This window comes from Danio rerio, chromosome 12 (genome assembly GCF_052040795.2).
Source record: "Danio rerio strain M-AB ecotype USA chromosome 12, GRCz13ab, whole genome shotgun sequence".
NCBI lineage: Eukaryota > Metazoa > Chordata > Actinopteri > Cypriniformes > Danionidae > Danio > Danio rerio.
The window spans coordinates 3,734,957-3,752,500 of NC_141032.1; the positions used below are offsets into that span (position 1 = coordinate 3,734,957).

Consider the following 17,544-nt stretch of genomic DNA (forward strand, 5'->3'; position numbering starts at 1 on the left):
GAACGAGTCGTTCACGATCCCTGGGAAGCAAATAATAATACACTTCCGCCATCCTGAGCTATGGCTGCTGCAACCCGCAAAAAAGCACTGAGATTTTTCTCTCAGTTCGGAGCTTTTATTCTGACCCGGTTCGGCTTCTGGAACTGCTTCGCCATGTTGATGCTGTTCGCGGAGCGCGCCGACGTCAAACGGTTCGTCAGTGTTTGATAGAAACCAAATAAACAGCTCGCAGTATAAACGCATGTTATGTGCATTTATTTAACTAGTGAATGCTATAAATAATGAAAGTACTTGTGTGTTATCAATATTTATGCGTGTGTGTTCATGTATCATCGCGTTTAGTAACATATTTCACGCTTGCTTTTTAAGTTTCATTCAAATAATCATCAAACACTGCCCTACGATAGCATTTAAAGGGGCAGTCCACCCTCAAATGAAAACGTACCTCACTATTTACTATTGAGGTAACGTTGAAACCAGGTTTCATATTCGCACATTCTGACTTACACATTCTTAATATAATTTAAGAAAACGATTATTTGCGAATTTTTAGTGGAATCATATTAGCAACCAATGACTATCAAAGTACAACATTGTTTACAGTCATTTAAATAGTGCTAATCTTGTTTTGAAGTCATAATTATAGGTAATTTTGAACCGAATATAGATTGAGGTAAAGTTGGTTTTATATTCGCACATTCATTCATTTAACTCTGTAATGTTTACCACGCTACTTTAAATATGCAGTCTGAAATGGCATTTAAGTATGACTTCAAAACAAGATTAGCACTATTTATTTGACTGTGAACAATGTTGTACTTTGATAGTCATTGGCTGCTAATATGATTTCCCTATTTACAATTAACAAAGAATACTTCTTTGAAATTATATTATTAAGGAGAATGTATGAATATCCGAATATAAAACCAACTTTACCTCAATCTAATATAGTGTGGTAAACAATATAGCTGTCATGTGACTGTTCAAAAATGAACAAATGTGTGAATATAAAAGCAACTTTAACTGTACCTCAATCTATTGTTGTTCTATCAATCTATGAGTTTCTTTATTTTGTTGAGCACTAAAAAAGATATTTTGAAGAAAAAGAAAACTAAAAACCTGTAACCATTGACTTCCATAGTAGGAAAAACAAATACTATGGAAGTCAATGTTTCCAGCTTTCTTCAGTATATCTTGCTTTGTATTTAACAGAACGAAGAAACCTGGTTTGGAACAAGTCGAGGGTGAGTAAATGATTGTTTGGGTGAACTATCACTTTAAATTCAATTCATAGACTAGCATACAATGATATTTGAAGTACACTTAATATCAAAACTAGCTATATTGATTTTGTCAGCTCACATTGCTAGTTTTGTGATGAACAATTGATCTATACAAGTCATTAAGAAAAACAAACAATAGTTGGCCCTTCTAATACTTGATTAAAATCTGAAAATGCACTTGCTGTTTCTTTTAATTCAAATTGTCAGATTAGGTCTGAGGTAGTGGGTGTGGCTAATACGCTTAACCACACCCCCCTCGTGCTGTCAGTTTTGACACGATCAGAAATGGTGAGCAGGAGGAGTCTGTCAGGCTGTAATAACTCTCCCCAAACCATTTTCTCCATCTTTCCCAAATTAAATGCCTTCTTCAGTACATCCAATCAGCTCACAGCAGAAAAAAACAAGCCACGCCCACTGTTTTCTCATTTAATATTCCGTTTCTCTAGAAACTGCATCGCTATACAAAATAAAAACAGTCGCAGCTTCCAGTTCATGCAGACTTTAAAGTCGGAAAAAACTTACCTGCACTTAAATAAATTCTCTCTGTTTCATTGTCGTTTAAGGAAGCCAGACATCCAGGTGCCCTACCTGTACATAGATCTGGGAGCTGCAGTGCTGTGTGCCAGTTTCATGTCGTTCGGGGTGAAGAGAAGATGGTTCGCGCTGGCAGCTGCCATTCATCTGGCCCTCAGCACCTATGTGTCCTATGTGGGAGGGCAAGTCCATTATGGAGACTGGCTGAAGGTAAAACAGAGTCTGATTTAAAAAGACAGAACATATCCAAAGATGACAATTCCATAATCATTTACTCAACTTTCACTTATTTTGCTGAACACAAAAGAAGATATACTGAGGAATGTTGGGGAAAAAAAAATAGCCATTGGCTGCGTCCGAAACCGCATACTTCCATATTATATAGTACGCAAAATTCAGTATGCGAGCCGAGTAGTATGTCCGAGTTCATAGGCTGCGTCCGAAACCGCCTCCTACTCAGTATGTACTGCATTTGAATTTTAAACGTACTACTTGGCCGTTAAAAAAGTACATTTTATACAGTGTGAATGTGAAAAGTGTGAATAGAATTCGGATGTACTACATCCACCATTTTGTCATGGTCATGTGACCTACCTCAGTTGCGTTGCTTCACTCCCATTCATGAATTCCCTCGCGGGGCATCATGGGATAGCGCAGCGTGTGTGGGATGCACACTCCAGAATCTCGCCGGAGGTAGTAAGTCATCCAGGTACTTCTCGCATACTGATTTTCGAATTCTATGAATTCGGACATACTACTCGGCTCGCGTACTGTATAGTATGGAAGTATGCGGTTTCGGACACAGCCATAGAATTCGAAAATCAGTATGCGAGAAGTACCCGGATGACTTACTACTCCCAGCGAGATTCTGGAGTGTGCATCCCATGCACGCTGCACTATCCCATGATGCCCCGCGAGCGAATTCATGAATGGGAGTAAAGCGACGCAATTTACGCAGGTAGGTCACATGACCATGACAAAATGGCGGATGTAGTACGTCCGAATTCCATTCATACTTTTCACGTTCATACTGCATCGAACATACTTTTCTAACTGCCGAGTAGTATGTTTAAATTCAAATGCAGTACCTACTGAGTAGTAGGCGATTTCGGACGCAGCTATTGAATTTATGAGCTGTTTATTAAGTGAAGTTTATTTATAAACTAATTTATTTATAAACTAATTTCGAGAGGAGCACGTGCTTATGATTGCTAGCACCTGGTCCACATTAGCTAATGCTGATTCACCAATCAGACGACTCCTTAAGCACTATAAATAACCAGAGTATCTTACCTCAACCATCTTCGTCTTGAAGAATCCCCCCTTCCACCCCTACTCCTCCCATTTCCTTGTCAGGGCAGCCCGGAGGCCTAGTGGTTAGCACCACGGTCGCACAGCAAGAATGCAACCGGCTCGGACTCTACCTGGCCAGGTCGGCGTTTCTGTGCGGAGTTTGCATGTTCTCCTCGTGTTTGCGTGGGTTTTCACCGGGCTCTCCGGTTTCCTCCCACAGACCAAAAACATGTAACAGAAGTAAACTGACAAATCTAAATTGACAGCATAGACACTTCACAGCATCAATCTACTTCCAACATTATCAAGCAGGGGAGTACTCGAGACTTACCTGAACTCTGACTTCCCTCTCGCCCTGCAATAGGGGGAGCCCCGGGCTCGAGGATATCACAAGTTTAGGGCTCTCTCCCTGGACAGCATGCCAAACAAGCTTTATAATCAATCATCAGCTAAGGGTGAACTCTTGAATAGTAATTAAGGTAGTAGTTGGGTTTAGCATTTAGCTAGAATTAGATATGTAGAATAAATCATATTTTATAGTAAACGCACATCATAATAGTACGATGCGATTCTGGATTAACATCTTTGTTGATCAAGGAACATCGTTTTTGTTGGAAAATACAAATCCATACCTATTCCCTAGCCTAAACCCAGCCATACCTGTAAATCATGGTTGATTATCTGTTTGTTCCTGACCACCACAGGTACGGATGTACTCCCGAGCAATGGCCATCATCGGAGGCTTTCTGATTCTGTCCAGCGGAGCAGGAGAGGTTTACAGACAGAAACCCCGCACACGCTCACTGCAGTCCACCGGACAGGTCTTCCTGGGCATTTACTTGATATGTATGGTGAGTTTGCCATTTTATCACCATTTAATACCAGTCTGCTTTCAGTGATCTGCTCACAAATGGTCATCTAAGGGTGCTTTCACAGCTACACTTTTGTTTCAGAACGCGTCTCGTTTGCCCAGTTAGCGCGGTTCGTTTGGCATATGTGAACAGGGCAATCGCGCTCTGTTCCGCGCCAAAGTAATCGCTCCGAGATCGCTTGAATGAGGTGGTCTCGGCTCGATTGAAACGAACCCTGGAGCGGTTTGATTGCAGTGAGAAAGCGATCCGATCAGAGCACCGTTATATCACAGTGTTTTATGGATATGTAATAGGCATACGGCAATATGAAGAGAGAATTATAAGTAGGGCGGGAAGTTTCGTGAGTCTCCGGATGCCCGCAAACGAGTGATGATCTCCCGGTAATCTCGCGTCTCCCTCCCGGTCATCAAATAGGCATCGTCGCGCACCCTTCTCACCCCTCCCCACCGCATCTCTCCTTAGACACATCGCGCGCGCACCCTGTCAATCACCACCAAACCACCACCTCTCCTGACAGCTGAGCGGGACGCTGCAAAATAAACCCTGACACTCTGACCAATGTGAGGAGAGTTTACTCGCACGTGACTTGTTTTAGCTCTTTTGGTCCGATTAGAAACTTTGCAGTGTGAAAGCGAACCGCTCCAACAGCAAAGAGCAACAATGTAACAATTTTAATCTCTGTTTCGGAACAACTGAATCGATTCACCGGTGTGAAAGCACCCTAAGACAGGGGTTCCCAAACTTTTCAGCCCGCGACCCCCAAAATGACAATGCCAGTGACTCGTGACCCCCAATATTCTCTGAGGTGGTGGTTATAAATACAGAAACCTTGTATGCAATGACGCGCACACACACCAATAGACCCAAGTCTATTCTTTGTTTTTTTTTTTTATGTATGTCAGTGCTGTAAATGGGCAAGAAAGTTTAACCTGGTGTTGCGAAATCTGCTGCATCTGACAGTATTGCTGTGTCTTTAGTATAATGTAATTACCCGAGAAGTCGCAATCCAATAGAACTAGTAACTATAAGCTACTATAGTAACTATACAGTAACTATACAGTTTAAAGTATTTTTTTCTCTTCAGTAGGTTATTTATAAAATACAGTAAGTCTTAAGGTTTAATAAAAATTAATTGATTTTTGAAAATCACCAGGCGACCCCCCTTCATTGTCCCGCGACCCCTCGGGGGGTCCCGACCCCCACTTTGAGAACCTCTGATCTAAGACATATTATTGTTTCCACATGGTATTAACATGTTCATATTATGTCATTACTTAGTTTTGTATACTTGCAGGTCGATTTTAAGAAAATAGAGAAAAAAATAATAAGTATAAATCAAATGGTGTAAAATTAGATAATAATATTAATTAGCAAATTATTGTTAATAATAACAACTTATAATAAAGATAACTATATAGTTTTGTAAGGTAAAAAAATAAAAGGGGGTCCCTTGGATTTGTTATAGCCCCAGGGCCCAATGTGTTTTAAATCCGGCCTTACTTCTAGGAATTAATTTCTAAAAAACATGTAATACATTGTACATATACTCCTTTATCGTACATCTTTTCATAGCTAATACAACCTGTATATAATGTTCATAGTACATCCATCTGTAGTGTAACTATGAAGTTGAATCTAATATAATTTAATAATATTAGCTATTTTTTTTCGCCGTAAAATTTCTATTTCAGAAATGTTTTTTTATTTCCACGACATCACTGCAGAACAACAGCATAAACTATTTTGTCAATAATAACCTCAGGTACTGATGTGCTTTATTCAGTGTTAAATGCTACCAAAGAATCAGAATCAGAAAGAGCTTTATCGCCAGGTATGTTCACACATATGAGGAATTTGTTTTCATAGAAGCTTCTACAGAATTAAGGCTGATTTATAGTTCTCCGTCAAACGCCGGCGTATGCTACGGCGCTGACGCATAGCCATTCGCCATGGCCGTCGGCGTCGCTGACGTGCACCTCTCAAAAATTGTAACTACATGTCGCAACGACGCGTAGCGCAAGCTCTGTGATTGGTTGGCTTGGTAGCGCTGACGAGTCTGGGCGGGACCGAGAGCCGCGCGAATGGCGCGAGCGATTGTTTACAAGTGTGGAGTCCCGTGAAGGAGCTCCGGATGGAAAATTTTGTTCTGTGTTTACCTCATAGTTAAAGTTGTTGCACATCCGCCGGTTCCTGCCTCAAAATGAGCGAGTTTGAGCCACTTGGGTCATGCCGGTCACTTGACGCAGAAGTATAAACCAGGCTTTACAAAGACAGGACAAAAAACAGATAATAAACATATTTTAAAAATAGAAGCAAGTAGTGATTGCAAATATACAGATTAGCAAGTGTATTTGGAGCTATATTACTTTATACAACAGTCCTGTCTGGTTCTCGAATCTGATTGGCTGATAGCCGTGATATATTTAAGTAATATCAGCACCCGTACAGCCTCTTTACCCCTTGTGTATCACTCCGCCCACAAACAGCCAGCAACAAAGCAGACACTACAGATCTGAAGTTTAAAAGATGCTTGCTCGGCTGTTTAACTGTCAGCTTAGGATTTAAATCCAACGCGGAAGAAAGTAGTTCCTCATACAAAAGTGTTTTAGAGACTCTCCATGTCTGATTTTGTTTTTAAAATACACAATTATGCCGTCAAACTGTTGTATAAACGCAATATCACACTTGTAGCAGTGCGATATGGCTGTATATCGGCACTGGTGGGGGCACTAAGGCACTCGTCCTGTGGCCTCGTGTCAACGCACGACTCCCACCAGTGCTGATATACAACCATATCGCACTGCTACAAGTGTGATATTGCTCATATATACAGTGTTATATGTGCAGCTGTTATGTGCACGTTGGCATGTAAAGTGTGTTGTTAAATAAGTATATATTTGTATAAAAAGTGTATAGCAAGTAGTGATGTTGGCTCCACAAGTACTATCATCAAATGTTCATGAGATGGATTGCCTGAGGGAAGAAACTGTTTCTGTGTCGGGCTGTTCTGGTCCGCAGTGCTCTGTAGAGTCAACCAGAAGGTAACAGTTCAAAGAGGCAGTGTGCTGGGTGTGAGGGGTCCAGAGTGATTTTGGCTGCCCTTCTGCTCGCTCTGGATAAGTTCAGTTCTTGGAGAGTAGGGAGGGTTGTACCAATGATTCACTTAGCAGCTATTTAACGTAGTCTTCGAAGGTCAGATTTGGTAGCTGAGCTAAACCCGACAGTTACTGACGTGCAGATGACTGATTCAGAGATGCGCCTAAATACTATTTTACATTACATTTATTACTGAAAGCAGCACAAGATGTTGACTCGGTGCAAACCACCAACATTAGTCACTCAGTAGCCTATTAATAATGTTGAAGAGGTTTAATATGAATCAATTAAATTAAAAGCCTTCACCATTTCCTTGGGAGTGCAGTAGCTGGTAATTAAGGCCCCGTTTACACTAGTGCGTTTTAGTTTTAAAACGGCGTTGTAGAATGAAAACGATCCGCGTCCACACTCGCGTTTTACCCAGCGTTTCTGAACAGCTCTCCGTCCACACCAAAACGCTGAAACGCACATCACGTGACCACACACACACTCTCGGGCAAGCGCTCCAGCATTTCTCTGCTTGTCGGACTGCTCATCAAGCATCTCCCGCTGGATCTAATCTCACTTGTTGTCTTTATCTAACGACATAGGCCAATTCCCTGACTTTGGTCATTGGAATCTATTAAGTTACTTGTTCACGGGTAACATGTTTTGGTTAAGCGCTAAGATAAGTTAATGATTAATCCAGGTACATTGACTGATCGCTTGCCTTTATTTCCTACAATGTATAAACTTATTGTATGTTATACTTTTATAATTATCGATTATTAAAACTGATATTCAGCAAAAGAGAGGGTGCGTTTCGTATTTTCACTGAAATTGAAAGGAGGCAGTTGTTATCGGCTCCGTTTTGTTATAAATATCCACACAGTGAAGACGACGCTCATAAATGCAGCACGACGCCTCAACATGTCTGCTGTCTGTTAAGTTGCTAATATTAAAAAGAAAATAGGCAGTTCCTTAAATCATGTTTACATTTTATTGTTGAGAAAGTGAAACAACGTAGCCAGGGTGATGTGAATGAAGTTATAAACTACACTGTTCCCTTTGAAGATTGACGCGTGTCCTCGGTATGTTTTCCATATCAAACTGAGAAGAAGAGACTGCAGCCTTAATCAAACTTGCAAAGTCTTACAAGAAGAGGATGCGAGACTGAACTGTGTGTGGGCTACTTAATATTGAGGAAAAGCCCCAATCAGATAGGCGAACGTTTGCAGCCCCGCCTGCGTTTTTTAGATGTCTCCGTCTTTCCCCATCCACACTGAGACGGAGCAGCAGCGTTTTAGAATGAAAACGGCCTCTCCAGCGTTTTCAAAAAGCTCCGTTTTCGGCGCTCGAGAACTCCGGCGTAGTGTGGACGGATGGCGTAACCGTAGCAAAACTTATGCGTTTTCAAACTAAAACGCACTAGTGTAAACGGGGCCTAAATGTGTCTGTCATGTCGTGACGCTTTTGGTGCAGACAGCCATATTGCTTGTCGCTGTAATCGTCACATGTTGTCAGGACACAGTGTTAGAAGTATATGCATTACTATATAATACAGTAGGCGGTGTTGTGTTGCCATTACCTCTATTATTCCTCCTCCAGGTGTACTCGCTGCAGCACAGTAAGGAGGACCGGCTGGCCTATCTGGACCACATTCCCGGAGGAGAGCTGACTATTCAGCTGCTGGTGCTGGTGTTCGGTGTGATGGCGCTCGCATATCTGTCTGGATGTTACGTGCGCGTGGCTTCACAGATCCTGGCTGTCCTCTTACCGCTGGTCATCCTCTTCATCGACGGTAACATCGGGTACTGGCACCGCAGCTGCCGCGTGGAGTTCTGGAACCAGATGAAGCTCATCGGGCAGAACGTGGGCATCTTCGGAGCCGTGCTCATTCTGGCCACCGACAGCTAAACATGCGTGAAAGATCTCCGTACAAGGACAAACGGTGAGCTCGTGCGTGTCTCAGGGGATCATTTTGATGACGTTAAAGCTCTGAACATTCAAAGGTGCCGAGGATGCAATTCTCAGCTCGCTTTTTGGAGTATCAGATCGCGAGCGTAAAGTCTTCTGAAGGCTGTTTACATTACATTTTGTTTGCTTTTTTTATTATGCGTTATTTAAAAGAACGACTACAAGTCTTAATAGTTAAAGTTGAATGCTGATTTAAAGGGGTAGTTCACACACAAATGGAAAGTTGCTCATTATTTATTCACCCACAAGTCGTTTCCATTCAATTTGAGTTTATTTTTTTCTGTTGAACACAAAAGAAGATATTTTGAAGAATGCTGAAATCCTGTAACCATTGACTTCCGTAGTAGGAAAAAGCAAATGCTATGGAAGTCAATGGTTGCAACTTTTTTTAAAATATCTTTTCGCATTTAACAGATAAAAGAAACACTGGTTTGAAACAAGTACATGATGACAGAATTGTAATTTTTGCATGAACTATCCCTATTAAGGGAACAACAATGAGTGTTAATAGTTAAAATAAAGTTGAACGATGATTTAAAGGGGTAGTTCACACACAAATGGAAATTTGCACATTATTTATTCACCCTCAAGTCGTTTCCATTCATTTTGATTTTATTTTTTTCTGTTGAACACAAAAGAAGATGATTTGAAGAATGCTGAAATCCTGTAACCATTGACTTCTATAGTAGAAAAAAACAAATGCTATGGAAGTCATTAGTTACAGGTTTTCAGCTTTCTTCAAAACATCTTATTTTCTGTTCAACAGATGAAAGAAACACGGGTTTGAAACAAGTAAATGATGACAGAATTGTTATTTTTGGATAAACTATCCCTATTAAGGAGACGACGGTGAGTCTTAATAGTTGAAGTTGAATGCTGATTTAAAGGGGTAGTTCACACACAAATGGAAATTTGCACATTATTTATTCACCCTCAAGTAATTTCCATTCATTTTGAGTTTATTTTTTCTGTTGAACACAAAAGAAGATAATTTGAAGAATGCTGAAATCCTGTAACCATTGACTTCTGTAGTAGGAAATCACTTGCCATGGGAGTCAGTGGTTGCAGCTTTCTTCAAAATATCTTTTTTTGTTCAGCAGATGAAAGAAACACAAGTTTGAAACATGTAAATGATGACAGAATTGTAATTTTTGGGTGAACTATCCCTATTAAGGGGACGACGATGAGTCTTACTAGTTAAATTAAAGTTGAATGCTTAAAGGTATAGTTCACGGAAAATGGAAATTTGCTTATTTATTCACCCTCAAGTTGTTTCCATTCATTTTGAGTTTATTTTGTTTTCTGTTGAACACAAAAGAAGATGATTTGAAGAATGCTGAAATCCTGTAACCATTGACTTCTATAGTAGAAAAAAACAAATGCTATGGAAGTCATTAGTTACAGGTTTTCAGCTTTCTTCAAAACATCTTATTTTCTGTTCAACAGATGAAAGAAACACGGGTTTGAAACAAGTAAATGATGACAGAATTGTTATTTTTGGATGAACTATCCCTATTAAGGAGACGACGGTGAGTCTTAATAGTTGAAGTTGAATGCTGATTTAAAGGGGTAGTTCACACACAAATGGAAATTTGCTCATTATTTATTCACCCTCAAGTCGTTTCCATTCAATTTGAGTTTATTTTATTTTTGTTGAACACAAAAGAAGATAATTTGAAGAATGCTGAAATCCTGTAACCATTGACTTCTGTAGTAGGAAAACACATGCTATGGAAGTCAGTGGTTGCAGCTTTCTTCAAGATATCCTCTTTTGTGTTCAACAGATAAATGAAACAGGTTTGAAATAAGTAAATGATGACAGATTTTTTTTTTTTTTTGGGTGAACTATCCCTATTAAGGGGACAACGATGAGTCTTAATAGTTAAATTAAAGTTGAAAGCTGATTTAAAGGGGTAGTTCACACACAAATGGAAATTTGCTCATTATTTATTCACCCACATGTCGCTTTCATTCATTTTGAGTTAATTTTTTTCTGTTGAACACAAAAGAAGATAATTTGAAGAATGCTGAAATCCTGTAACCATTGACTTGTAGGAAAACACATGCTATGGAAGTCAATGGTTGCAGCTTTCTTCAAAATATCTTCTTTTGTGTTCAACAGATAAAAGAAACACAAGTTTGAAACAAGTAAATGATGACAGAATTGTAATTTTTGGGTGAACTATCCCTATTAAGGGGACGACGATGAGTCTTACCAGTAAAATTGAAGTTGAATGCTTAAAGGTATAGTTCACGGAAAAATGGAAATTTGCTTATTTATTCACCCTCAAGTAATTTCCATTCATTTTGAGTTTATTTTTTCTGTTGAACACAAAAGAAGATAATTTGAAGAATGCTGAAATCCTGTAACCATTGACTTGTATAGTAGGAAAACACATGCTATGGAAGTCAGTGGTTGCAGCTTTCTTCAAAATATCCTCTTTTGTGTTCAAAAGATAAATGAAACAGGTTTGAAACAAGTACATGATGACAGAATTGTAATTTTTTGTGAACTATCCCTATAATGGGGACGACGATGAGCAGCGTTAATAGTTAAATTAAAGTTGAATGCTGATTTAAAAAGGTAGTTCACGTACAAATGGAAATATGCTCATTATTTATTCGTTTCCATTCAATTTGAGTTTATTTTTTTCTGTTGAACACAAAAGAAGATAATTTGAAGAATGCTGAAATCCTGTAACCATTGACTTCTGTAGTAGGAAAACAAATACTATGGAAGTCAATGGTTGCAGCTTTCTTCAAAATATCTTCTCGTGTGTTCAACAGATGAAAGAAACCCATAAAGGGTTGAAACAAGTAAATGATGACAGAATTGTAATTTTTGGGTGAACTATCCCTATTAAAAGGGAGTTTGTAAACATTATTTCATGTTTTTCAGCTATGTTACAGACATTTCTCATGACACTGCATTTTTTTGCTGCTTGTAATAATTTTGCAATCCTGATACAACTTCTGTAAAAGCGTCACAATGTCAAATAAAATCGTTTTGTATGCAATCTACAAAAACTCCTATTTATATATACATGATACAGTATCTGTCATGTAAAATGGTTGACAAATATGATGCCACAGTTTATATTTTCATCCATTAAATATTTAGAATAGATAGATTTAATAGATATATTTAAATTGATACTGAGTATTAACTAATGTAATGTGTATTTTATCGTGTATGAACATACCCAAAGCGCTTCACAATCATCTCTCCACACCACCACTTGGATGATGCAACGGCAGCCACCGGACAACGGGGCCAGTGCGCTCACCGCACACCAGCTATTGGTGGAGTGGAGAGACAGTGATAGAGCCAATTCAGTGGATGGGTATGATTGGGAGGCCTTGACGAGTAAGGGTCAATAGAGAGAATTTGTCTTGCTACACCCCTACTCTCTGTACAAGAAGTGCCATGGGATTTTTAATGACCACAGAGATAGGGCTGCTCGATTATGGGAAAAATCATAATCACGATTATTTTGGTCATAATTGTAATCACGATTATTTAAAACGATTATCAGTTGAAGTCAAAATTATTAGCGCTCCTGTGAATTTATTTTTATTTATAAATGTTTCCCAAATGATGTTTAACAGGGTTTTTTCACAGTATTTCCTAAAATATTTTTTTCTTCTGGAGAAAGACTTTTGTTTTATTTCAGCTAGAATAAAAGCAGGTTTGATTATTTTGAAACCTATTTTAATAGCTCGATATTATTAGCCCCTTCAAGCAGTATATATGTTTGATTGTGTGCAGAAGAAACTACTGTTATTCAATGACTTGTCTATTTACCCTAATTAAGCCTTTAATTAAGCAGAAACACACACATGCTACCTGTCCGAGGCTAAGCACAGCGCGCGCACACACAACCGCACGTGTTCTTTTGCGATTTTAAAAATATGAATGATGCGCATCCCGTGCTGCAAAAGTTACATTACAGCGCATGCTTTTAGTCATTTTCACATGGAACTGAGCTTTGCAGATGCAAAGAGTTTTCACACGTGTACAACTGGAAAGGGGGCGGTACGTGTCGGAATAATCGTTTATCTCGATTAATGGTTTTTCATAATCGTTAAAAGCCAAAATCGAAATCGGGTTTTCGATTAATTGCACAGCCCTACACAGAGAGTCAGGACCTCGGTTTAACATGCCATCCGAAAGACGGCGCCCACTGACAGTATAGTGTCCCCTTCACTTTTACTGGGGCATTAGCACTCACACAGACTGCATGTTGAGCGCCCCCTGCTGGCCTCACAAACACCACTTCCAACAGCAACCTAGTTTTCCCATGAGGTCACCTACAGCCTTGCTTAGCTTCAGTGAGTAACCGGTCTCAAATGATTAAAAATATCAAAGTGAAACTTGCTTTATATATAGCTCTGAGGACTAAATAGTACATTATTTCTAACATTCCGGTACACAAAGTAACACTGAATAAAATTACAGCTGATGCCGAAAGGTCAGGCCGTGTACTCCAGATATTGAGTTTCAAAGTGTAAACAAACCTGGCCTATAATGCGTCATTCAGCTTCAGTTCACTAACAAACACTCTTGAACTGTGAAATGCAATCTCATGTTCGATTTCCTCCAGGACAATTTTGGTATAATTAATGAGAGCTTCTTAAAATAGAGCAGCCAACATGTCTCTAAAACAAGCCTAGCTGACCAGCTAAATAATAATTTTTGCATAATTTACAGATTTTAAACTTTAAAAAGCTAGAAGGGTTCAAAAATAAATAAGTTATCAAACATTGAGAAAGTCCAATTAATGTTTTAACTATATTATTACATTAAAACATTTTACAGAACTAAACAGTCAGTGACAGCAGCAGTTATATAAAAAAAAATAGTAATAACAACCAGTAAATAAAAACAAATTGCAAAAAGACACACACAGTTGAAGTCAGAATTATTAGCCCCCTTTTGAAGTTTTTGTCTTTTAAATATTTCCCAAATGATGTGTAACAGGGCAAGGACATTTTCACAGTGTGTCTGATAATATATTTTTTTTTCTAGAGAAAGTCTTGTTTGTTTAATTTCGGGTAGAATAAAAAAAAGTTTTACATTTTTTTAAAACACCATTTTAAGGGTTAAATTATTAGCCCCTTTAAGCTATTTTTTTCTGATACAGAACAAACCATCATTACAATAACTTGCCTTATTACCCTAACCTGCCTACTTAACCTAGTTAAGCCTTTAAATGTCACTTTAAGCTGTATAGAAGTGTCTTAAAAATATGTAGTCAAATATGATTTACTGTCATCATGACAAAAATAAAATAAATCAGTTATTAGAGATGAGTTATTTAAACTATTATGATTAGAAATGTGCTGAAAAAAAATCTGCTCTCCGTTAAACAGAAATTGAGGAGGAAAATAAACAGGGGGGCTAATAATTCTGACTTCAACTGTACATCAGTTCCGACTTTCAAAGGACACTGCTGGCAATACTGTGTCCTGTTGCCATGTTCAGATCCATAGTAACAGGTGGCCATCTTTGTTTAAAAATATCCAATTTCAATTGAAGTTAGGCATTCATATATTTCATTCTATATATTGATTAAGTTTTTCTATCCACTGTGCTATTGTTGGAGGTTGTGGCTTCATCCAATTTATTCTTATAGTCTTTCTTGCACTTAGTAGTATAGTAAATATCTCTGGTTTTTATTATATACAACCAGGGAGTTCACCTGTGGTAAATTCCGTTGATTGGACATGATTTAAAAAGGCATACACCTGTCTATATAAGGTCTCAGGGTTGACAGTGCATGTCACAGCACAAACCAAGCATGAAGACAAAGGAATTGTCTGTAGATCTCCGAGACAGGATTGTCTTGAGGCACAAGGCCGGGGAAGGTTACAGAAAAAGTTCTGCTGCTCTGAAAGTTCCAATGAGCACAGCGGCCTCCATCATCCGTAAGTGGAAGATGTTTGGAACCACCAAGACTCCTCCTAGAGCTGGCCGGCCATCTAAGCTGAGTGATCGGAGGAGAAGGGTCTTAGTCAGGGAGGTGATCGATAACCCTATGGTCACTCTGTTTGAGCTCCCGCCTTCTTCTGTGGAGAGAGGAGAACCTTACAGAAGGACAACCATCTGTGCAGCAATCCACCAATCAGGCCTGTATGGTAGAGTGGCCAGACTGAAGCCTCTCCCCGCCTGGAGTTTGCCAAAAGGCATCTGAAGGACTCTCAGACCATAAGAAACTAAATTCTCTGGTCTGATGAGATTAAAATTGAACTCTTTGGAGTGAACGCCAGGCGTTACGTTTGGAGAAAACCAGCCAGCGCTCATCACCAGGCTAACAGCATCCCTACAGTGAAGCATGGTGGTGTTGGCATCATGCTGTGGGGATGTGTTTCAGCAGCAGGAACTGGAAGACTAGTCAGGGTAGAGGGAAAGATGAATGCAGCAATGTACAGAGACATCCTGAATGAAGACCTGCTTCAGAGTGCTCTTGACCTCAGACTCGATGGTTTATCTTCTAGCAGGACAATAACCCAAAGCACACAGCCAAAATATCAATAGAGTGTCTTCACAACAACTCTGTGAATGTCGTTGAGTGGCTCAGACAGAGCCCAGACCTAAATCTTATTGAACATCTCTGGAGAGATCTGAAAATAGCTGTACACCGTCACTTCCCATCCAACCTGATAGAGCTTGAGAGGTACTGCAAAGAGGAACTTCCCAAAGACAGGTGTATTAAGCTTGTGGCATCATATTTAAGAAAACTTGAGGCTGTAATCACTGCCAAAGATGCATCAACAAAGTATTGAGCAAAGGCTGTGAATACTGATGTACTTGTGATTTTTCAGGTTTTTTTATTTTTAATAAATTAGCAACAATTTCAAAAACTCGTATTTTGTATTGTGTGTAAAATATTGAGGAAATAAATTCATTTAATTCATTTTGCAATAAGTCTGTAACATAAACAAATGTGGAAAAAGTGAAGCGCTATGAATACTTTCCAGATGCACAGTAAGCAGTCACTTTGTAAGAACAACACACTTTGTCTCCTGCGTTCTTCATTTACGGGCCTCCCAAGGCATGGGATCACTTCCTTGCCTTTCCACGTTCATCTTCTGCTTCTTCCGCTTGCGTTCCGCCATAACCAGCGCCGCCACCACAGTGACCATCACAGTCCCGGTGATCACCAACACCGTGGCTGTTTCCGCGACACACAGCTGACTGTGCATCAAACCCAAAGACGCTCCAGCCAACAACAGCGGCGAATGGCATGTAATATTCATATAATCGTCAACATGGAGGTGCTTGACGCGTAGTATCTTACTGAACACCCGATGCAGCTCACAATCACAAATCCAGGGGTTTTCCGACATCTGCAGATGCGTGCTAGGCGTCTGAAGGTTTAGGAAAGTCTTGAACTTCAAGCTCCTTAATTGATTTGCTTCTAAATTCAGGATGGTAAGAGTCTGAAGTGGAGCCAGAGCTTCTGCGTCGATCCTGGAGATGTTATTGTGGGCTAGTATAAGAACGCTTAGACCCTGCTGCATGGTCAGGAGTCCTCCTTGGAGAACCGACAGCTGATTCCAGGCTAGATTCAGATGGCGTAGCATGGTGAGTCCACGAAACGCACCCACTTCAATGATCTGGATGTGGTTGTGACTGAGATCCAAGCGCTCCAGACTTTCGAGCTCCTTCAGGGAGTGTTTCTCGAGACGCTCCAGAGAGTTGTGAGACATCTTGAGGTCTTTAATGGAGGTCAGACCATGAGAGAACTCCGGTGGAAGGACACGGAGATTGTTGCAAGACAGATCCAACTTTTCTAGGAAGGTCAGAGAGGAAAGAGCCTGGAGGAGAGATGAAGGACATTGACTTTAATGAGAATGCATTTCCTGTTCACATTTGATGGTGTAATGCTGGGTGGTGCTAGAAGGGATACAGCTGTGGCCCGGGTGTAAATGAGAATTATTGATATTATTTATTAAATTACCTATTAAATTGTGTTTTATTAATGTCTACCACAATCCAAACCTCACACTAATGTAGAAACACTACTTATACAGAGTATTATTGATATTATTTATTAAACTGCCCATTAAATTGTGTTTTATTAATGTCTACCCCAACCCAAGCCCTCATACTAATGTAGAAACACTAATTATACAGAGTATTATTGATATTATTTATTAAATTGCCCATTAAATTGTGTTTTATTAATGTCTACCCCAACCCAAGCCCTCATACTAATGTAGAAACACTAGTTATACAGAGTATTATTGATATTATTTATTAAATTACCTATTAAATTGTGTTTTATTAATGTCTACCACAAACCAAACCTCACACTAATGTAGAAACACTACTTATACAGAGTACTATTGATATTATTTATTAAATTGCCCATTAAATTGTGTTTTATCAATGTCTACCCCAACCCAAGCCCTCACACTAATGTAGAAACACTAGTTATACAGAGTATTATTGATATTATTTATTAAATTGCCCATTAAATTGTGTTTTATTAATAACTACCCCA

The 17,544-nt window shown here is 39.3% G+C and overlaps 2 protein-coding genes across 14 annotated transcripts in view; one reads left to right on the top strand and one right to left on the bottom strand.

Annotated features, from left to right (window-relative positions):
* Positions 1–36: 36 nt before the first annotated feature.
* tmem101 (transmembrane protein 101) lies at positions 37–12,061 on the top strand. Of its 4 annotated transcripts, none has more exon segments than NM_001327885.1 (5): positions 37–191; positions 1,847–2,027; positions 3,815–3,961; positions 8,666–9,675; positions 10,022–12,055. In NM_001327885.1, coding segments are annotated over 4 exon segments (768 nt in total). In that variant the 5' UTR covers positions 37–60; the 3' UTR covers positions 8,975–9,675; positions 10,022–12,055.
* A 3,781-nt stretch (positions 12,062–15,842) lies between these two features.
* LOC108191691 (uncharacterized) overlaps positions 15,843–17,544 on the bottom strand; it is an 8,629-nt gene continuing 6,927 nt past the window's right edge. For 4 of the 10 annotated variants that reach the window (XM_087275760.1, XM_087275759.1, XM_087275758.1 and 1 more), the window contains exon 3: positions 15,843–16,855. In XM_087275760.1, coding sequence (XP_087131886.1) covers positions 16,070–16,855 — 786 coding nt within the window. In that variant the 3' untranslated portion in view covers positions 15,843–16,069. The other 6 variants (XM_087275762.1, XM_087275763.1, XM_087275766.1 and 3 more) reach the window with 6 other exon arrangements.

Excerpts from the sequence above, each read along its gene's own strand:
- tmem101 (XM_087275370.1), top strand. The coding sequence starts at position 61 with ATGGCTGCTGCAACCCGCAAAAAAGCACTGAGATTTTTCTCTCAGTTC. Across the intron at positions 192-1,846 it reads GAGCGCGCCGACGTCAAACG|GAAGCCAGACATCCAGGTGC; the intron begins GTTCGTCAGTGT and ends TTGTCGTTTAAG. Across the intron at positions 2,028-3,814 it reads ATTATGGAGACTGGCTGAAG|GTACGGATGTACTCCCGAGC; the intron begins GTAAAACAGAGT and ends TGACCACCACAG.